This window comes from Anas platyrhynchos, chromosome Z (genome assembly GCF_047663525.1).
Source record: "Anas platyrhynchos isolate ZD024472 breed Pekin duck chromosome Z, IASCAAS_PekinDuck_T2T, whole genome shotgun sequence".
Lineage (NCBI taxonomy): Eukaryota > Metazoa > Chordata > Aves > Anseriformes > Anatidae > Anas > Anas platyrhynchos.
The window spans coordinates 30,485,840-30,508,565 of record NC_092621.1 but is presented as its reverse complement, the minus strand read 5'-3'; the positions used below and the strand labels follow the sequence as shown (position 1 = coordinate 30,508,565).

The window sequence follows — 22,726 nt, the reverse complement described above, 5'->3', positions numbered from 1 at the left end:
CTTCTTTCAGACTGTGTACACCTGCTGTGGTGTACAGTTCTCCATGCTCTGCAGTGTGGATATCTGCTCCAGCATGATCCTGTCCATGAACTGCAGGAAAATATCTGCTCCATGCCTGGACCATCTCCTTCCCCTCCTTCTCTGACCTTGGTGTCTGCAGGATCAGTTGTTTCTCAGATACTGTTTTCTCACTTCTTTCTCACACACTCTGATGCGAAAGGTTTCACCCTTTCTTAAATACATTTTCCCAGTGGTGTCCCCGGCCTGACTGATGGGCTTAGTTGTGTCTTCCTGTGGGTTCATTTTGAAGCCACCTGGATCCAATTGTGTTTGGCACAGGGGCAGCCCCTGGTCTTTTCTCTGTGAAGCCAGCCCTGCAGCTCTTCCATTGCCAACACTTCACTGTGTAAAACCAATATAAAACTAAATTGGAAACAACTTGTTTAAAGAAAAGTAAAAGATGGAGTAAGGCTGACTAACAGTCCTCACTTCAGAGACTGCTCTTCACAGTTGTCATGACAAATGCTTATTTATAAGGTTTAGGAACAGAGCCACCTCCTTCAGCAACCCCAGCCCAGGAGTCCGTACCAGGCCACTGAAGCCCAGCTTAGTATTCCCAGGGGCCCGGGGTCTCTGATCAGGCTGAGGGGTGCAACTACCGCTGTCCTTTAGCAGGTTCAGCCAGTGGCAAAGCTGAGCACACATCCCAGAGAGAGATGCACATGCAAACAACACTGACAGTGACACAGCCTGTCACGCAGGCTGCCACAGACAAGGTGCTGCCTTCAGCAGCACCTATGTTAAAGACTGGCATAAAGCATAATCAGACAGCTGAGTCCACTTTCCTTTTTGGCTGCTAGAGACAGAAACCCACTGGTGAAGGTGCACACACACCACTCTCTAGGTTCACAAGCATGTGCAGGTCCTCTCAGGACTAGGATGGCCCTCTCTGTCCACCTGGTACCCCTGCCCAGATCCCATGCTCCTTTACTTGCTTCACACATCCCCCCTACTCACTGTCTCGTCCAGCTTGGTGCTTGCTGCAAACACAAAGCACTCACACCCTCATCCCACAGGCACTCCACACTTGCAAATTCCCCTGGATGTACCAGCACAAACTGTCCACCCACCTGATACCCCAGCTGGGACCTCAGGCTCCCCTACCCTACAGCTGGTCCAGCCTGAAGTTTGCCAGTGAATTACATGTGCACACCCCTACACGCACCCAGTCTGGGGAAGGTGAAGAGCCTTGGGCCCTCTTTTCCAGAGGCTGGCAGCAGGCAGACTATCTGTGACCCCCCTACTTCTCCAATTGGCAGTGCTGAGTCCCTCGTTCACACCAGTCCCCCCAGTAGCTGGTTTCAGGACGCACACACCATTCCCAGCCCACTGGCTGGAGGCAGAGACACCCTGCCACATTCGCTACAGTAGCTGGCACTGCAGGCCAGGAGGAGCACCTACACCCACAGTCTGACTCCTGTAGTTAGCCCCCAGTCTGTCACTCCAGTGTCCCCAGTAGCTGGCACTGCAGGTACAAAGTCTGCAAAACACTTCCTAGATCCAGGGGGCTGAGGCCCCTCCAGCTGTTGATGGTCAGGCCCCCACCCACCCCAGTAGCTGACACTGAGTCAGGGGCACCTACTGCCCTGTTTGGTGCTAGTACTGGCACCAGATTTCACTCACAAACACAGGTCTCACCAGTAGCTAGCACTCATTCCTTGTAGCACAGACACACACATGGGTGGGGTGAGATTACACAGAGAGATCATTAGGAAAATATTTAATAAGAAGTTAAAAGACTGTGATGACCATACAGAACACTTAGCCAGAAGAGAGTTCTGTCTGGCCCTGTTTTACATGTGATGAGCTTCTTCTATTCCCTTTTCTGCCCACCCTTGCACCCCCACCCCATCTTTGTTACTTGCAGCTGCCCCTCACCTTAAATATCCCTTCGTGAATTTGTCTAGCTCTACTGAATCCCACACTCCAGCCCTCTGTCCATGATCCCCCTGGTTTACAGTCTGACCAGCTGCGAAGTCCATGAAGTCCTTTTTTTCCTGAAAGCGGCACTTGTAGTTTCTTGCATAGCCCATCAGTTGATGGGACCAGTGATATTGTTTCTTGTCATTGTCTCCATGTCTGTTTTGTTAGACCTGTGCCTCCATATAGTTTGTTTCTGGTCCCCCCTTTTTCCATTAGTGTCTCAACTGGCCAGGTCCCTGATTAGGTAACTTTGCCTGAATCAATTCTCACGTGCCCTCATCAATTAGGATGTCTGACCAGGTTTAGTTTTCCTCAGTTTCCCCCATGCTGATCAGGTTTCTGTCCCTGTACATTCTTGTTTATGGCTTCCTTCTTTTCTTGTTATCCCCTTTTTTCATTGAAAAAGGTCGTTGACCAGATGCCCTTAAAGGAGCAGACATTCTCCTTCCCCATAGCCTTACACTTACAAACTAGCATTTTACCTTTAGCTAAACACTATCAAATTGTTGTGTAGAGATATCAATTGCAAACTTGTAAAACACCGTTTCTGTTTTAATATCCTTGCAGATGAAATGAAACTACTAGAGATGAATTTACCTGCAGGAAAAAGCAGACTTCTGAAAAAAGAATCAACTTCTAAAGAAATACAGAAGACACTGCCCAAATCTGTTAAACGACAGTCCAAGCAAAACTGTTGTCTGGATCAAAGCACTAATGAGCTTTCACCAAGGAAGAAAGCTAAACTAAGCACTAGTGAGGCTGCGGTCCAGAGTTCAGAAAGTAGCCTACAGACAGACAGTTGTTTGACTGAGCTGAAACAAATTGAAGGGTCACCTCCAGAATCATTTTCCTTGACAGATCCTGCAACATCAGTGTCAAGCTTTCTGAAAGGGACCAAACCCATCCAGGCCTTGCTTGCCAAGAATATTGGGAACAAAGTGACCTTAACAAATCAGGTGTCACCTTCACCAGGCATAAATGTATCTACTTCTGAAAAGCCAGTTTTATCACCTGTCGAATCATCACTGACAAAACCAGCATTGCCCTGTCAGACCAATTCAAAGACTCCTTTACAAATGGTATACAAAATGCCAAATGGTCATTGTGTACCAATAGACCTTAACAACAGCTCTGTGAAAATTCAAATGCAACCCGTGATTGACCCTAAAACTGGAGAAAAAGTCATGCAACAAGTTCTTATTTTACCTAAGAATTTTCTTATTCAACAGAAAGAAGGAAAAATTGTGTCCAAGGACATGAATTCACTACAACAAAAGACTTCTGAGCTGCACTGTGCAACTTTACCAGAAATAACAAATGTCAGTGTTTCTTTAACACCTGTAATGGTAACAGCACCGGCAAATGTTGTCACTCACTCACCAAATACAATTTTTAACAAGAATACCACCAACTTGTCACAAGGGACTGGTCCCAAGAACAGCATACAAACATTGCCTGGTATAACTTCAACAAGTAACTTATTATCAACGGTTAAGGTTTGCCAAACAGAAACTGACAAAATCAAGACTACAGTTTCAACTACCACATTCCCTGTGTCTTTGACTTCACCTACTATTTCCACAGCTAGTCAGTCTTTGATATCAGCAACAACATTAAGTACATCCACAAACACTGCTTCTGCCTTGCATTGTCTTGCCTCACAGCAGACAACTGAATCCTTTGAAACTAGGCAAGAATTGAAGACCGTGTGTATTAGAGAATCACAATCTATTCTGGTCACAACACGAGGTGGAAACACAGGAATTGTAAAAGTACAGACAAACCCAGACCAGATTTCATCTACTAGTATATCTTCTAGTTCAGTTTTCACATATGCACCTCAATTTCAGGCCTTTTTGGTGCCAAAAACTACAGCATTACCATCTTCTACTCCTTCATCTATAGCAACAGCCACATCTGGTCTCCCACATTTTGGACAAACATGTGTTTCTGGATTTACCCCCCCAACAGCTTCTTCTGTTAACATTCCATCTTTCCCAGTTGATTTTAACCAGGAGAAAAATATCAAATTCACAGTACAGCAGCCTGCTGCTGGGGGCACTTTGGGTCAAGTAATAGAGAACACCAGCCAAGTGTGTCCTTTGTCCTGCATTTCATCAGCTAGCAGTTCAACATCAGCAACTCCAAAAAGTCCTGCTATTGTGACTAGTGTTGGACAAAACAGCACCATCATAACTCCAAATTCTTCCATGCAGCAACAAGGTGATGCTAAAACTAAAACAAATTCTGTTATACAATATGAGTCTAGTTCTAGTTCAGCAACAAATGGGGATTTAATCAGTGGTACTCCAGTCCAGAAACTTACCTTAGTCACAAATCCACCTATTTTATCCCCCTGTGGGGCATCAGGAGTCAATGTTATACCTTCTCTAACATCCAGCGGTATTAGTGCTCAGAAATTAGTTTTCATTAATACTCAAATTCCCAATGGCCCATCAGTTACTAATCTAGTTGCAGAGTCTCTGAAACATAACCTTCCTTCTTCCCTCAGCAAAACCTTTGATAAGACCACAGAGCAACCACAGTTGGTTCTGATCCCAACTACAATAGGAGCACCAATAAGAATACATTCATCACCAACTATTGCTCAAGTAAAAGATGTGAAAATTGGACTAAATATAGGCCAAACCATTGTAAATACTAAAGGCAATGCACAGCAGACTCCACCGGTTAATCTATTGCACTCTGCCATTTCTAAGGGAGAAGACAAAAAGAGCATGGGCTTGGCTTTATCTGTGACAAGTAGTAGTAGTTTGGTTCCTGTGTGTTCAAGTTTTGTGAGTCAAAGTGCTGTGTCAGTTAATGAATCTGTGTGTGTTGCAGCAAAAACTGCAAATTCCTTTTCAGTAACAACAGCAAATGTAAGTGCAGAATCTGTTTCAGTAACACCGAGTGGGACTTCTTCTGGGACACGGCCTACTGTCTTGATTGGTGGAAATGATCCCTCAAGAATAAGGCCAATTCTGGGTAATCGACTGTGTACAGCAAATATTGGAAATACTGTGGGTATATCAACTGTGAAAACAGGACATCTTGCTTCATCTGTGCTGATTTCAACAACTCAGCCAGTGGTATCTCCTCAAAACTTAACACCTACTTTGCAGTTTCCAGTCATCAGCTTGTCTGGATCTGTAGCCACCCCGCAGAAAGTGTTACATACAATTCCTCGTTTGGCGGCAGTTTCAGCTCCTCCTCCAGTAGCAAAAAGCCAGCTGCCCACACTACTTCAGTTCCAGTCACCTGGAGTTTCAGCTGCTGTGCCAAGTAATGCAGGTATTCATAAACCTCAAAGTGTGTTGACCACTGCACCTGCAAATACAGGTAAAGTCATAACTTTTCCTACGTTGTCATCACTACAGTGCCAGCAGGTGCCTCTCTGTATAGAGAAACAAAGTCATGCTTATACTTCCACCATTCAGATGTGTGCGGCTTCACCGGCTGTAACAAGCAAGGCAGGTCAGCCGAATGAACCTAGCATTCAACAGAAAATAGTCATTAACACCTGTATGCCTTTGGCACCCGGAACTCAGATAATGATTAATGGTACTTGTTTTGTTGTGCCACCACAAGGCCTTGGAGCTGGCAGCCATGTTCTTCTTCTGTCTTACAATACAAAACAGACTCCTCCTTTAAATATTAACCATGGCCAAGAGGCTCAAGGTATACCAATTGTTAATTCAATAACCTCGAAAATCATGCTAGCACCAAGTAATTCACTAAGTTTGCAAACATCAAAACATCCTTTGAAAAACTCTACAAAAATTGTGAACTCTTTTGGGTCTGCAGATGCTTTACCCATTGTTCATGCAACGCCCCAGGTATTAGCTGCTCCAGCTAGTTCATGTACTCCACTGTCCACAACAACACTGTCTGTGTCTTCGGTGATAAAATCTCCTGCTAATGTTCTAGCTCCATCTGCTGTAGTTTCTGCTGTTCATCCTCCAAATTCTCATTTACCAAGCAACACTTCAGTGTTTCATTTGGACACTTCTATCAAAAAACTCTTGGTTAGTCCAGAGGGAGCCATTCTGAATGCTATAAATACTCCAGCATCAAAAGGTTCTTCAGTGTCTTCATCACTGCCTCCTGTGGTTGTGTCCACAAGCAGAAATCCTACCACTGTCTTCCCAACATCTCAATCATCTTGCCTTGATAAACCTGACAAAGCTGCATCCTGAATTTAGAGCAAATGAGCCACTTTGAAATTGCGGGGCATTCTTGACTTTGGAAGTTATAGCTGTTGAATAATTTCTTACATTGTTCAAAACAGTTGATTACTCAAAATTACTCAAGATTACAATTCTTTACAGTTTACCTATGGGGATAAGAAGAAAAAAATATATTTAGTTTGTCAGAGAATTGTTTAGTAAAAAGGTCAGAAATGACCAATGATTTCATTAAACAGTTTTGAAAAATCTAGCTTTTTGCACATGTTCCATCTTACAGTATGGACTGTTTGGCAGTGTGTTTATGACAGTATGTGTCTTCTTTTTATTTGTCAAATTTATTTTTGATTTGTTTCTGTAAAAAATATTTATGCATTGTAAAAAATGCAGTCTATGTTATAGAATTGTACATATTCACGAATTCCTAACAATCTGTACTAAACTGTATGTACAAAGAACTATGCTGTCTTATTTATGTTTTGTTTACATAATGTATAGTTTTTTAAGTATTTTAGTAACTTTGGACCAGTGTACTGTTTAGCAGCAATGCAGAAGAATCTGCATATAATAAATCAAATTGCTGTACTGCATTGTGTTGGCAATAGTTTAAAATGTGTCTATCTGTTAAACTATGGCAGAACACACACACATATATATGTGTGTCACATCTTCCTAATGTAGATGCATTTCAGTTTTTGGAATATGGTCGAGTGAAATTATTTAATATCTTCTGCTCTTCTGTGTGGCTTGCATTTCACATGGTTTGGTGGGAGTAGGAAGGATGGCCATCTTGTTGATCCACCAGGCACAGAGAGGCATAGCCCATACTTCATCCGTTTCTGATAAATGTTTGATTAAATTGCCTAAAATCTCCAGTGAATGGGTAAGGCTACAAATGGTTTCACAGACAGCAGCCTAAATCACACTGCTGTTCAAGACTACCTTGTTTTATGTAGAGCTCATGGATCTCTTGAAAATTCATTGTCATTTTTGCAACCTTGTGTCAATTTTCATATACGTAAGAAGCCTCCTTATGGGTCTTCTTCAGTCTAGTCAAATCACCCATTTTTTTCACCAGTCATGCTTTCTGGATGAGTACTTTTTCTTTAGATTTTCATTATTCCATATAATTATGAAAGGACAACGCTAAAACATCACATTAAAGGAGGAGTTGTAAATGCTTTGGGCATAATTCACCTATTGCATAAACCTTCCCTTTTTATGGACTATGTTCAATATGTTGGCTTAGGTTCAGCTTTTGCTCTGATAAAACCCTTGGGTTGTCTTCTGTAGATCAGCAGAGTTCATAAGTACCTGTTGCAGTGCATATGGAAATTGAGAAGTTTTTTGTTAACTTTTGAGATTTGGATGGGATAAGGAAAGGGTTCCTTTAATGAAGCACTTATTTTGTGGAAGATGATAATTTTAGAAGTGCTGTTTTTTTGTTTTTTTTTTTTTTTTTTTTTGTTTTTTGTTTTTTTTCTGTTGATTGCTTGGAAGCCAGACTGAGGCCAAATATTTTTGTATATGCAGGATTTTTTCATTTTATTTAGTTGGGGGGGGGGATTATTTGCTTGTTTTAGTAACTAGGAAACTAGAAGTCACAAACTGTTGTGACTCGAAAAGGGGGTGTGTGGAGGTGGGGCTTAGATATCTGCCTTTAGCAGCGTTCTTAAGACTGTTTTTTGTAAAGATGAGGCTTCAGCTTTCGCTCCTTATCCTTTTGAGTTTTCTCCTTCCCCTCTACGTTTGCTGTACACAGTTTGGATCCTATCTTGGGTAGAAGAATAAAACTGCAGCTTACTTTCTTTGTGTCATCTGCCCTTCATACTGTTCTGAAAAGCAGTTCAGTCACTAGTTTACTGGAGTTGGAAAACAGTGAGAAGAAAAACTTTCACCTTCCATACATACTTTCCCTTTCTGTACTAACTAAAAAAAAAAAAAAAAGTTAGCTTTTGTGGATCAGCAACCTCCATCTCTCAGGGCTGTGAAAGACAATTCTCATTTTGGGGGTGTGAGAAGGTTTGCTTTTATTTCAGAAAAAAGCTCTGTGTTACACCTTACCTACTTGTCATTACAGGCATTCTGTAATCTGTTTTTTGTAAATGGTGTCTGCATGCTAGAGTTTACAAAGGGTTTTTAAACATGACGACATTGTACAGTTGCATGCTATAGGTGACTTCTGTTTTTAAACAGAGGAGGGTGGTAAAGGGTGGCAGTTTCTTCATGGACAGAAGAGGTGCTGTAAAACCATTGTATTCCAGCAATACAATTTATTTATATTTCATTGGTAGAACCTTGGGACCAACTTTCACAGATTTTTCTTTTGTCTTCAAGTGTTGTGTTTTTTTTTTTTTCTTTTTTTTTTTTGTTGTTGTTGTTGTTAAAATGAGGGAGTCTGTTTAAAGAGAAGAGCAGAGGTGCTCACAAAGGCTAAAACTGTTGTAGCCTTTTCTCTGCAGCTGCACATGAAGTCTGTGGAGAAGAGAGAGAATTCATCAAAGATGGTTTAGGTGAAGCAACTTGTGTCTTCTGTAACATCATATTTATGGAAGATCCTCTGTCTTCATTAGCAAGGCTAATTGTTCTCAGGGTACCCAGCCCCCTGACTTGGAAGATGGAAATGAGAAGTGAGATGAAACTGGGAAACAGTAAGTGACCTCCTTCAAGTTTTGAATGTTCCTAAGTCTGTGGGGCCAGACAGGATTCATCCACTGAATGAGCTGGCAGAAGTGGTCACCAAGCCATTGTCAATAATTCACCAGCTGAAAGGCAGTGGATGTTGTCTACCTGGATCTTAGTGAAGTGTTTGACACTGCTTCCCGCAGTATTGTCCTGGAGAAACTCGCCATCCCTGGAGGTATTTAAGAGACGTGGACGTGGCACAGGGTTTAGTGATGGGACTTGGTGAGACAGCTGAGGTTGGCAGTTGGACTCGATGATCTGGAAGGTCTTCTCCATCCTAGATCATTATACTGTTTTATGAAAATTCTTTTGCTCTGTATTGAAACATGATGGCTAGCCACCCTAAGCAAATGTGTAGTGACGGTAACTAAGAGTGTTAGTGCTGGATCAAAGTAAAGGTCCATCTATCATGTCTTTTGGAGCAGTCCAACTTAGTATAATAACAGGGCAAGCAGCTAGTGACGTATTTCCTGAATACTCTTCTAATATCCAATAATTTGTGACCCAGCATCTCCCTCAGCCAAACATGGTTTTTTTTGGTTGTTTGGTTATGTTTTTGTTTTCTTTTGATGTTGTTGTTTTCTTCTTTGTTTTGTATTATTTATTTTTTAAATGTTATTCAATGACTCTCAATGTACTTTCTCAATCCTTCCTAGAATTCTGCCTAAACACAGGTAAACTAGTACCATCCACAGCATCCTGCGGTAAAGAGTTTTCCACATAATGTGTAAATAATCAGTTTGTTTCTGAACCTGACAGCAGCTAATTTCATTTGATGCTGATAGTATTTCTAGTGGGAGACAATAAACCTAAACTCTTTATTAATTTTTCCATGGAGCTTATGTGGACCTTTCCCATGTCTCTTGATGTCTGTTTTCCAGAATAAAGAGGCAGAGTCAATTCAGTAATTCTAGGGATGTGGGATTAGAATAGTGCACATTTCAAAAGATACAGGAGCACTATGAATCTGTTCTGTACTGACCTTGTCACAGAAATATCAGTTGTAAACCAAATATACTTAATTGTCAAAATACATTCGGCTTATCCTATAAAACTACACTCACTTACAAAACCTGATTTTGGAGACATGATGTTTAAATGAAATCATTGAAACTAATCCAAGTCTGATGCTCTTCTCTCCCTCTGTAGTCCCTGCTTCAATTTGTTTTAGCTTCTTTGAAAATGTAGAACAAGCTAAATTCTCTAGTGATTTAGAACACGATCATTTTTCGTCTCTAATGATTTTTGTGCGTAAGTTTTTGAACACGAAATACAAAGTTAAGTCAGTATATTAGGTGCGTGATCACTCTATTCACTGGAACCCAAGTAAAAGTTTTTGAGTTAAGAGGCTGCTTTTACAAATGTGACAGATTATGTTCCAATTCAAATATATGCCTTGAAACATAAAATAATCTTTAAGATCTTGAAGATCTTTCTTCCTTTCTCAAAATACTAAATTTGCTTACAATTTTCTTTTTCACACTAGGGTATCTGGAAAACAATCCTTTGTTGTTTCATATATGATGGTTTCAGAAACTGCAGGAAACCGGTGTTCTTACAGTATCTTTTATTTCAGTCTCAGCTACACATTAAATGGAAATGTTATGTAAAAGCTAAGTAAAGGTAATGTAATGAATTAAGTATATTGCTTATAATGAAGTTTATTACACAGAAAGTATATTAAAATGTACATAAATATAACTTCCCACCTTTTGCAGATGGAGGAAGTGAAGTACAGATTTCTTCCTGACTCCTGTGCCACTCTCCACGCTCCACTACTTTTACTATCCACTAGTAAATATTAGGCAACTAGATTATTGCTTTGTTTTTCCCTATTCTTGCTTTTTACAAAAGAAGATAAATGAATTGGAAAATTAAATTGTTTTCAAGAATGTGAGTGGCACTGGCAGGTAGTATTTATAGAAATGAAGAAGTACAAGAAACAAGACAGGAAAGGAGCCACTGTAACTGACTTTTGTGATTGTCCTCAAGCTTTAGAGCTCTGTTTGTCATTATTGGCATCATAGAAAAAAGACAAGATTCTTTGCTAATTACCTGTTCATACTGGTTCCTTCTAGTAAATGTACAAGTATAATATCAGAATATTTTTGCTATCTGTAGCCCATGAGCACCTACTGCCAAGATATACATTGGGATCCTGTCCCCTTATGTGCTGCTGTTGACAGAATCGTTCCTCACTCCCCTTGTTTTTATCACCTGCAGCGGTAAAATAGAGTTTTACAGAAGGATTAATGACTAGTATAATGAAAAAGTCATAGGATGTCTTGGTTATAATGATAAAAAAGCAGAATTATGATGGAATCAATTTATGCAGTACAATAAAAATACCATTTTTAGTTACTGGGAAGAAGGAATTGCTTACATCTGTATAATAAACAGATGTAATAAAACAGACTTGTGAATTCACATCAGCAAGATGTCAATACTACATGTAAAATTAGGATAGATTGAGGCTCGTCTGGCCAGTATTCTGCAGCTCAGTTACATATTATGCCCTCAATATATGTAGTAGTTGTAGTAGTTTTCGTATGTAGTAGTTGTACCTGTAGCTGCAAAGTACATGTAATCTTGGAAGAATCTTTGATAGACAAAAAATGGAAGAGGCCTGTCCTAAAGATTTTCTCTGAGATGCCCGTGTTTATTGGCCCAAAATAAAAATGATATTTCAGACCCCTCAAAACAAACAAACAAACAAACCTCTCTTCAGCTGGTGTTTCTTTGAACTTCAGCTTGATTCCAAACCCATGCATTCATGAGAGGGAGAGATCTTCACTATCCAAATCTGGCAACAGATTGGACCACTATCTCTTCCACAAGTCATGAGAAAAGTACACAGTAGGAAGAAGCTGCAAAAGCTCCTTCTAGAAAGTTTTCTTTCCCTCTTTGGCCTAGTAAATTGATGTAAAATCATAATATTTTGTTCAAAGAACAGCTCACACTTAAACATGAGTTTCTTACCTTGGCACATGGAATACCAGCAACATGGTTGGTGCAGCAGCCTGGTCCTTTTGAGAGATGTCGTTTGGGCTGTGCATTTATCCCAGGATCCTCTCACTGTAGCTGCCAGTAGAGAATGCTTAGTGGAAAGGACCACAAATATATTTATAATGAGTTAATTTTCCCCGGTATGCATACATAGCCTCCAGCAGTAGTTCCAGCAAAATTATTTCAGAGCAGAAAAAAAAATACAGGCATAGAAAGCTAAAACTGCTTCTTTAACTAAAGCAATGTTGGGAGAGGCATATGAATGCTTGCTAAAATGCACAAGTTCTTAAAAAGGAGTTGACTGTGAAACACTGTTGTTGTCCTTCCTAAAGCTGTTGTCTTCCAAAAGCAAGAAATGTAGAGTACATGGATTGCATATCCTGGGGATTACCAGTGTTGTAAGAAAGACAGCGCATCTTTAGCTGTACTGACACCAGAAGTGTTCAGGAAAAGATTGCTGGAGATACGAAAACATGAGTAATATATTGCAATATAGGCATCCTTTCAATCCTTGCAAGGATTACTCTATTGGAAATTAAAGCTGAGGGAATATTCACACATGCTATATGACTTTGCTGTTCTACCAAAAATTCTGAAGTGGTTCAAATTTTTGTAAAGAGGGTTACCAGAAAAAAAAAAAAAAAAAAAAAAAAAAAAGCACAAAACAAAAACAAGACTAAAGCTCCTACTGTAAATAACTCTAGACAGAAAATCTAGCACTGAAAAGTGTTAGCCTGGACTTCAGTAAGGCCTTTGACACAGTCTACCAAAAGATCCTGAGAGAGAAGCTGTTGAAGTATGAGCAAGGTCAACGCTGTGTCAGTTTAGCATCTTCATTAGTAATGTAGACGATGGGGTAGAGCACACCCTCAGTAAATTCGCCAGTGACACAAAAAATTGTGGGAGTGGCAGATTCACCAGAGGGCCATGCAGCCACCCAGAGGGACCTTGACAGGCTGGAGAGGTGGGCTAAGAATCTCATGAAGTCCAACAAGGAGAAGTGCAAAGTCAAGAAGTGCAAGAAGTGCACCTGGGGAGGGACAACCCAGAAACCAGCACACATTGGAGACCACCCAGCTGGAAAGCAGCTTGGCATAAAACCACGTGGGACTCCTGGTGGACACCAAGCTGAACACGAGCCAGCAGTGTGCCCTTGCTGCTAAGAAAGCTGAAGGTATTCTTGGCAGCATCGGCAATGTGGAAGCACCACCAGCAGGTTCTGTCTAAACACCAGGAAACACTTCTTTACTGTGTTGGTGATGAAGCACTGGCACAGGTTGACCAGAGGAGTTTTGGAGTCTCTCTGCTTGGAGATCTTTAAAACCTGATGGCACGTAGTTGTGGGCAGCCTGCTGCGGGTGTCCCTGCTTGAACAGGGACAGGTTAACAGATGACTTCCCACCCTCAGCCATGCTGTGATTCTGTGTCTAGGAGAGGCAGCTGATTTTGTTTGTTTGTTTATTTATTTATTTATTTATTTATTTATTTATTTATTTATTTATTCTGAGGGTCAGTAAAGTTACTTGAAGGCTTAGACCTTTCATTTAAAAATACTCTCCATCAAATGTGAGTGAATTCTTTTCCAAAATAGCTACAAGAATGCAGCTGATGATGACAAGGTAAATTCAAATATAAATCAGGAAGGAGGAAGGCTGCTTTTCTGCGTAAGCAGAGAGCACAGTGAACACAATGTTCAGCACAGCAGTCTGTTCTTCTCATCCAGAAATAAGAGCTAGCTGAGTTGAAAAGACCTGACAAAATCAGTAGTAAAAGGCTAAAGTATTTGTATTGGGCCATCTCTCCTGGTCCCATGATGTTGTTTACTGATACAGTGTACCTCTCGGGGAAGGAACAGATAAAGCATGTGGTCTACGCACATAATGGGGGCTGTACCACTAACATGGTTTAGAAATGTGAGAGAACATCTGATGCTCAAGCACTGATGCAGTCCGTGGGCTTTGTGAGCACAGAAAGAGTGAAGTGAATTGCTGTCACCTGGGAAGAGTTTTCTAGGGGAACAAGAGAAGGCAATAACTGTATCTTTTGGCTTAGATGTCAATAGTTAAAAATGTGTTGTCAGTGGATTCTGCATTGTGCCCTTTTTCTCTGCTAAAAAAATAAGGGGGGGGGGGGGGGGGGGGGGGGGGACCTGAAGTCTCCTCTGATGAGAGAATTTGAGAGTGATTCAGCCTTGCCTGTCCTTTGTGTTTTCATGAACACAAGGCATCAGGGGACATGGCTGCCCCAGTGTCTTTTGCAATGTCTGGCTTAAGAGTGGCACATATGTGGACAAAATTTCTTGAAGAACTACAATTTTGCAGTAAGAAAAGTAGTTCTTTCTGTTTTCTGGAAACCAAACCTTCTTTGAGCCTTGTATTTCACGGGGAAAGGTGCTACAGTCAAATCAGATGATTGTGTAAGGGTGTGGAATACAGAGAGTCAATTCCAAAAAGTGCACAGGGGCTGGATGTTCACTGTTAGTGTGTATGGCAAGTGCAGACAGTAGTTGTAGACAGCTTGTTTAACTTCTGCACTGCTACTAGTTGATCTTCTTTACTGGACATAAAGTTCAGTGCAGAAGTAGGGCCAAAATACAATGCCGGAAGCAGCTGTCAATTCTACTGGGCAACAAAATATATTTAATGAAACGGTATGAACAAGTCATTCTTCCAGCTTTGCAGCACGGTTCAGTATGCAGTCAACAGAAATGTACAACTTAATAAACATTGCTTCTCCAAAGCACAGACAAACTCGCTAACCTTTCCCTTTACATACAAAGTGAAAATGTTTGCCTTTAAAGTATGTTCCTTAATGGAGAAGTCTTACATTGCGTAAATATATGGACATGTATCAAGAGAGTAATGGATTTTTTACCAATATTAGGCAAAAACATGAATCAAGATATGTTGACAATGTTTTATTTAACTGAAAAGCCACAGGCAATATGGTTAATAGCTGCAGCAGGTATTAAGCGAATGGAGATTACTGAGGTGAACATTCTTGTATTGTCCTGGAAACAGCTGCATATACCTGTCCTGTCCCAGTAGATTTGTGAGACTCTAAGAAACCAAGTGCTTCCTGGGGAACGTCCTTGGTGCTTTCTTCTCACAGCTTTCTGATGTATGTGGTATATATCCTCTGTCTCTTGGCACAAAGTCCATGTTTGTTGAGAATTATAGTCGTATTACAGGTGGTCTGATTGCAGCCTGATTGCAAAGAGGATAAAAAAACAAACAAACATGGAGCAGGAGATCTTTGACTTTTATACCCTCCCTGTGCATGACCATATCAGAGGAATTCTAAATCCAAAATTTGGTGACCAGTTATTACTCTGACATTGTTCAACAATTTGTCTAACATGAAAAGTCTTTCCTGGACATTTGAAAACTCCATACCACAATCTCCATTTCTGCTGGTTGTGATGTTTCTTTATATTTCTCTTTCTCTATAAGGGTACAAACTTCTTAGAAATTTCAGCTTGTCTTTGGACAAGTGCAGAGCAATACAGAAAGTACATAACAGCTGGTTCTTGCAGCCTGCAACTGGGGCAGTTACAAGTCTCTTGCTTTTAAGTTCTGACCCGTTCTTTATTGGTATTTTTAATGGTTTGGCAGACAACCTCTAAATCTGTCTATATTGAGTATAACTGTTCAGAGCAATTACAGATATTTATTACCTTTGAGCAAGGAAATAATTTACTAATCTACATAAAAAAAAATAATCTAAAACTCTATGTCTTATTATGAGTAGAACTCACTGAGAGTAGCCCTGCAGAGAAGGATTTGGGAGTTCTGGTGGACCAAAAGCTCAACTCAAGCCAGCAGTGTGTGCTTGCAGCCCAGAAGGCCAACTACATCCTGGGCTGCATCAACAGAGGGGTGGCCAGCAGGCAGAGGGAGGGGATTGTGCCCCTCTGCCCTTGTGAGGCCTCACCTGGAGTGCTGCATCAAAGTCTTGGGCCTCCAGCACAAGAAGGATATTGACCTGTTAGACTGGGGCCATGAAGATGATCAGAGGGCTGGAGCACCTCTCCTAACGAAGAGAGGCTGAGAGAGCTGGGGATGTTCAGCCTGAAGAAGAGATGGCTTCTGGGTGACCTTATTGCATCTTTTCACTACTTAAAGATAGCCTAAAAAGAAATGTAGAGCAACTTTTTGCTCAGTCAGAAAATGACAGGACAAGGGGGAAAGGTTTTAAAGTAAAAGAGGGGAGATTTAGATTAGAGGTTAGGAGGAAATTCTTCATGCAGAGGGTGGTGAGGCACTGGAAAAGGTTGTGCAGAGAAGCTGTGGATGCCCCATCCCTGGAAGTGTTCAAGGCCAGGCTGGATGGGACTTTGGGTAACCTGATCTAGGGGAAAGTGTCCCTGCCCATGGCAGGGGGTTGGAACTGGGTGATCCTTTAGGTCCCTTTCAACCCAAACCATTCTGTGATTCTGTGATTCTGTGATTCTGTGATTCTGTGATTCTCTATCATTATCTATCATCATAGGCTCACTTCTGTTTAAAACTCTTTTGTTATATTAAGTGATTTGTGTTTGCCTATTTATTTACTGAATGAACTGGGTTAATTACTAATTGCATTTAATAACTGTTCTGTTAAAATATATGTATATTTTTTCTGTAACTGCTTTCCTCTTTAATGAATATTGTACAGTTTTAGCTGCCTCCTATTGTAAGATATCAGGCCTTGGGTATAAACTTGCTGATCTGCATATAATATTAAGTAATAATCTGGCAATTGTTTAGTTAAAGGCTAAGTAAGCAATAGCTGCCAAAGCAATGTACTTTAATTTACATGTATCAGAATTCTTTGTTTTCTGTTATTGCTCTTCTCTCTTGCCAGGACAGCAGTGTGATCATCTTTATACCCACTGACGGGTGTGAAATAACATGGCCTGTGAGCAGAAATTATTAAAATGTGTGGATCATATTTTATGTTTCACAAGGAATTGTTTCTTTCCAGATACCAGTGATGTGAGCCACAAGACTGCTGTAACATATAGTCTCCTTGGGCAGGTTAATTTTTAGAACTGCTGGTAGGGAAAATCATTTGTTTTTTCAACAGGACATGTAGTCAAATATTTTTGCCTGTTTTATGACAGATTCTTGTATATTACTTTCCAGGAAATAGTTTGTTTGTGTCTTTTTTAAATTAAAGGGGGGGAGGAGGGGGGAGTAAGCAGGGAAGATGTAAACAAAGTTGCCAGCACTTTCTAGCTCACCTATGATGTGTATTTACCGTTGGTAGATCTGTGAAGGAGGCAAGATGCCCACAGTTCAGCACAGTGAATTAATCTGACCATAGGAAATGAAGAACTTAAAACAAGTACATTCAGCTTTATTGAAGCATTTCAAGAACTAGTTCTGTAAACTATGCAGGAATAATTTTCAGCAATTGCTTTTGAAAGCATGTGATTTTTATTACAGTTTTAGCTTTAAGAATGTTAAGCTTGTACAGGAAATCAAGAGGGAGCATGAAGAAATTGTGCTGATGTTCTCAAAGTTTAAGATCTGTTGTTAAGATCATGGTGAGTAAGGTGGTGGTAACTGATCTGCATCAATTTTTTCATAAGCTGGTGGAGCATCGGGTACCTGTGGTAAGAAAATTGGTGTGAAAGATTGAAAAAACAATTAAGGAACAAGAAAATGAAATTAAATATGCAAGGAAGTATTTGCTTTCAGATCAGAAGTTGTATTATAGCTTAAAGTAGCTAAGCTAATTCATTATGTCTTTATATTATCTAAGTTTATTTTTTTCTAACATGTTTTCTGGGTTTGCATCATATTAAAATGATTTTGTTTGTATCACTTGTATCATTCGTCCAAATAAATAATTTTTAAATTTATTAAGATAGCAATTTTATACGGAAAATATTTTATATGTTAAGATTTCAAACTGATACATAAGACTTTAAGAGTCTTGACACATGTAAGTTATCTTATTTGCAATGTTAACAATTTGGGAAGCTTATTTAAAATTGGTTATAAATTACCCTTTTCACTATTCTCAAACTGTTTAAACAACAGCCATGACTTGACATGTAAATTTATCAATTAAGTTATTTTAAATGTTTAAAAATTATGTGGTTTTGAATGTTATTCTTTCTTTCCATAGTGATTAAGGTAGCTAAAACCTTGAAGTGGTGCTCCCACAGGTTGCAGTGTACCAGACACAATCTACTTGCTGTCAGTCAGCACAGGGTAACATCTACTAGGAGCATCTATTATGTATATATTATATATTATATAATGTATGTTATGTATATTATGTATATAATAGATGATCCTAATATATATATATCTAATATAATATATAAGATGTATAACAGTGTATTTCAACATTCACATGCTGCATCATGCTAATAGATTGCAAAATTGTCAGACAACTTAGGAAAAGTAGGTGAAAGAGATTTTTCTTTAAAAAAGAATTATTATTAGTATTTATCTAAATAGTAATTTAAAAAATCACAGTAAAAATTCTACAAAATACTACTTCTTAACAGTTATTGTGGTCATTGAAGATCCAATCTAGAGAGCACAACCTAAGAAAGAATTATTTGAATGACTGTTTACCAAGATTGTCTTACCGTATCTTAGTACATTTTAAGTAAATAAGGCCCCGAGTTGCAACTTACCACAGAATCAAAGTTTCTGTACTCCTGCAGAGCCATTTTGCAGTCCACTATTCTTCCCTCACCTACCACGGTTCGTATTGTGCCCATGCTAGTGCTTTTGCTCTGTGACAGATCAAGAAGAAACACGGGGAAGGTGAAAGAGAAAAGAAAATGTGAAGCTGGAGTACACTACATCAAGGTATTGTATGGTTGGACTTGATGATCTTTAAGGTGTTTTCCAACCTAAATGACTCTGTGATTCTGTGATCCTCTAATATTCGACAGTATTTTACAGTATTTATTAGAATCTGGGATTAGGTACAACAGCAGCAAGTAAGAGAGGCAATCTATCTAGCACTTTTTGCTGTCTCTGCCAAGACATGCTCTGCCTCCTACATCACCAGTTATATTGCCATCAAAAATGGGGATTGCATTTTAAGGTCCATGACCACTGCAGGGACCTTTTTTTCCACACATTTCTGTCTTTAAGCTCAACCTTTTTCCATTTTCCATCATGTTTTTGTACATACTTTACCAATTTTCCCCTTTCCAAAAATCCTAGCAAAAATAAGATTTTAAAAACCAAAAAGTATCTGCAGTGAGATGGAATTAAAAAAGACATTGTACTTTTTACCATGATGTGCAGGAATGAAAGAAATCTGTTTTATATGGCAGTTCAAGTTTTATGTGTTCTTCTAGTGGATGTGCCTATTGGATAGGTCACTGGAAAGGTAATAGGACAAAATTGTTGGGAACATCAAGGAAATTGATTTGCTGACAAGGGTTATATTTTTTAATAAAAAATGATTAAGTCTTTTTAGAAATATTAGGGTAACTAAAAGATATTTGCCACTTACATGGTTAAAAACTGCCTCTTTCTCACAGGAGAGAGAACAGAGCTTCGAAGATAAAGCTTTGAGACATTTTGTGGGATGGATGAAATATCATTTAAAAAAAATATTATTGAAGAAGATAGAGCTGCCATTGTACCCACTGAGCAGCCAGTATACAGCACAGAAAACACGGTTTTTTGTACATTTAAATATAATGCTTCCTATAGATCAGCCTTTCCACTGGTGGGTTGTGCAAAGCTGGGCAGTTGGCTTCACATCCCCATGCTTCTGTTTCCTCTGCCTGATTTGCAAGTTCTGCAGGGTGGGTAGTGCTTCATATTGCATAGTTTTACCCATGTGTATGTTAGTGAGAAACAATGATGTCTTATGACAGGTTTGATGTTCTCTCCATTAATGTAATGCAAATAATGATAATATGTTTTCAAAATGCTAATATGCAACCTGCCGTGCTTACCCGTAGACTTTTATAGCCACTACATCTCTTGTAATACCAGCAGCCAAAGATAAATAGCATGGCCAGCACCAAAAAGAAGATTCCAATACCCAGGGCTCTGTTAAGAAAGCAAAACAAAATAATTAACAGCAGAACTAGATGCATTATTTTGGGAGCAAGAATGGTTAGCACAAAAGCTTATATCTGTATCCCTTTATTAGAGGCAAGCATGAAGCAGGATTTGCCTCAGAAAACAAAACATCAGTAACTTCAGCCAGTCTCTGTAGATTGACGAGTTTGTTCTCCGCCAAGATTGTAAACATTTTAAAAATGAGGAATATATAGCTTCAAAGATAATAATCTACCTGTGACCAGTGCTTCTAAAAAAAGTCCATACCTGTAAGTCTAGCAATCATCATTCTGATATTGGAAGAGAATGAGAAATAAAATAAATGCTATACCTGCAGAGACTTATCTCGTGTTTATTTGTTAAATTTCTCCAGGCAGTAAGTATTGAGAATCCTAATTGCATCACATTACAACACAGCCTGGTAGCAGAAGGTTGGCTTTTGTTGTTGTTGTTGTTTGTTTGTTTGTTTTAGGTACATAAAGCACTACACAATCCCAAAAACCTTGTAAGAAACTATTTTTTTCATAAACAGTTCTGTAATTCTTAAGTTCTCGTTTCCTGTCATACTAGGCACAGTATTGATGTCACTGAGTCGTTCTAGGGAAGGTGGTCTTTGCAAACTATGCTGAGAGAAATCTTTCCCACTGCTCACCAGGGCTTAGAATAGAAGGCATAGTTCCACTGTTTATCAGAAAGTAGGGTGACAAGGTAATTGCACATTTCCTTGTCATAAAGACCTCTTCCTCTTGCACTAATGTACTGTCTGTTAAGGCACAGAGCATTCGTTGTGGAATGAAGAGTCTTACCCTTCGTCTATTCTCTGTGCCCAGGGATGAACATATAAAAACAAATGTGTTGCAATACATGTGTGTATGGTACAAGTCACAAAGTTCGGAGTCCAGCGAACCAGTGCTAGAAGAGTATTCCACATAAAGATATCCCAAACACATCAGAAATATTTGCCTAAAATAATAACACATCACCAGTGAGATAGTGTCTCTAGTAACCCAAGAAGCAACATAGTTTATTGTAAGCCAAAGATCACAAATTATTAGCTTGAATTAATTCTGCTTAACTTGAGCTTCAACCAGAAATGACTTACTGAGAGACACATTTGTATGGCATTGATGTCTCTACTGGTTTTTGATGGTATTTTACCATTTCACTGGTGTTATTCTTTAGGGTGAGATGATGCCTTTTTGAGATTCTGAAGAGAGGTATGTAGACCTGGAGGCAAATCTTACTGTATATATCACATTGCACCAGCCTCAGAAATGTAATTCTAAGTGATCCTCAATAAGCCCAGCAATTTTATTGTAATAGCTGATTACTTGCGATCATATAATCAATCTCCATATTCTTGAGTTCTGCAGATCTTATTTTTCTTAACCATTGCATGCATTTTTAGGTAATGCAATGACAAACATTACAGACAGCTACAAAACAGACAAAATGCACTACACCTACATACATCAGAGATTTTTTTTTCTGATACTATTTTGTAAATTTCTTTTCAATGTAAGTTTTTTCTTTCAGCTTACATGCTAAAATAGGTTTTGGTTTATGCTTACTCTTCTAATGCAAGATAGCTGTGTCCTTTTCCTCTGAAAAAGTTGCCATCTGGATGGTGGTTTCTTCTGGGCATTTTGAGACTTTAGTCTTGTTCAAACCCACAGGACAGAACTATGGCCCTAAAGTGCAAGAAATAATTTGTTATCTTTAAGGCATAATATTATCAACTTTTTCATTGAGTATGATCATTTAGGAGAGATAGGACAATCTGTTATTTTCAGGATAGAGTCCATATAGATCCATATATATTTGAAACTGTCCCAATTTAAGGCAAAACTCAAAACGGTAACTATGAACAGTTCCACTGTCACCAAGTTACTTGCATCTGAGTGCACCAGACTATGATCTGACATGGTCTCTCTAGGCACCAACTGATAACAGTTCTGAATTAAAGTCTCTTAGGTATATAGGGAGAAGAAAAAAGGTATTTTGCCTGAACAGAAAGAAATATTTGGGAAAAAATATGCATATAGTATTATATGCATATTATATGCCTTTGGGGATGTGTTTCTTTATTTCTATTAATCTCTATAAATGTTCAAAGGCCAGATGTTCAGTCAACATAAATTGTCAAAGATCTGTTGATTTCAGATGGTTACTAACTTATACCTGCTGACAAGCTGCATTTAGGAATGCAGGGAAGTTATAATCTTAAGTTTCAGTTTTAAGAAAGTAATCTTCCAACTAAAAATAGTCTGAACAGTTACAAAGGAAAATCCACAAGTAATCATGTTTCTGTCATTTAAGCAGCACGACAACAGATCCTATTTGATTGTATCTACCACATCTTCCTACCTTACTGGGGTGAATATAAAAACTGGTGACCTTGCTGAAGAGAATTCTAGCCAAGGAAGCAAAATATTTTCAAAACTCACTAAGAGTCAGTTAAGCCTCTGCTGAAGCATAATTTTTAATCAAGATAGAAAAGTTTGAGTAGAATAAAAAAAATACAAATCTTACCTCCTTCAGACTTGTATTCTGTCTGTTGACTAAAAGCATGTACAGCTTTCTTTGACTTGATCTCTTTTTTTTTCCTTCTTTGATCTGTTCTCTTATGACTATCACGAGTTTAAATTCCTTTCAGTACAGCTTCTGAATGCATTAATTAGCGTGAAAGGGGCCAGTAGACAACTTTTCACTTTCTTCTCATAGTCTGTATCCTTCCCTCTTCACAAGCGGCTCAGAAGTCTGTTATTTCTTCATGTTATTACATGCCTTCTTAGAAATGGCTCAACACCATTACCTGCCTACACAGAATGA

The 22,726-nt window shown here is 39.2% G+C and overlaps 2 protein-coding genes across 5 annotated transcripts in view; one reads left to right on the top strand and one right to left on the bottom strand.

The window, feature by feature from the left end:
* Positions 1-6,755, top strand: part of BRD10 (bromodomain containing 10) — a 59,509-nt gene extending 52,754 nt beyond the window's left edge. For all 4 annotated transcript variants that reach the window (XM_027446137.3, XM_038170245.2, XM_038170244.2 and 1 more), the window contains one exon: positions 2,551-6,755. In XM_027446137.3, coding sequence (XP_027301938.2) covers positions 2,551-6,182 — 3,632 coding nt within the window. In that variant the 3' untranslated portion in view covers positions 6,183-6,755. The remainder of the gene's footprint in view (positions 1-2,550) is intronic.
* A 10,417-nt stretch (positions 6,756-17,172) lies between these two features.
* MLANA (melan-A) lies at positions 17,173-22,572 on the bottom strand. The gene is made up of 5 exons (XM_038171022.2): positions 22,427-22,572; positions 21,466-21,585; positions 19,786-19,882; positions 18,499-18,600; positions 17,173-17,455 (listed from the first exon to the last, which is right to left on the bottom strand). Exons 2-5 carry the CDS (start codon positions 21,537-21,539, stop codon positions 17,387-17,389), a joined length of 342 nt encoding a protein of 113 aa, XP_038026950.1. The 5' UTR covers positions 21,540-21,585; positions 22,427-22,572; the 3' UTR covers positions 17,173-17,386.
* Between the last annotated feature and the right edge of the window lie 154 nt (positions 22,573-22,726).

Excerpts from the sequence above, each read along its gene's own strand:
- MLANA (XM_038171022.2), bottom strand. The coding sequence starts at position 21,539 with ATGCCCAGAAGAAACCACCATCCAGATGGCAACTTTTTCAGAGGAAAA. Across the intron at positions 19,883-21,465 it reads AGCTATCTTGCATTAGAAGA|AGCCCTGGGTATTGGAATCT; the intron begins GTAAGCATAAAC and ends CTTTCTTAACAG. Across the intron at positions 18,601-19,785 it reads GTGGCTATAAAAGTCTACGG|AGCAAAAGCACTAGCATGGG; the intron begins GTAAGCACGGCA and ends GATCTGTCACAG.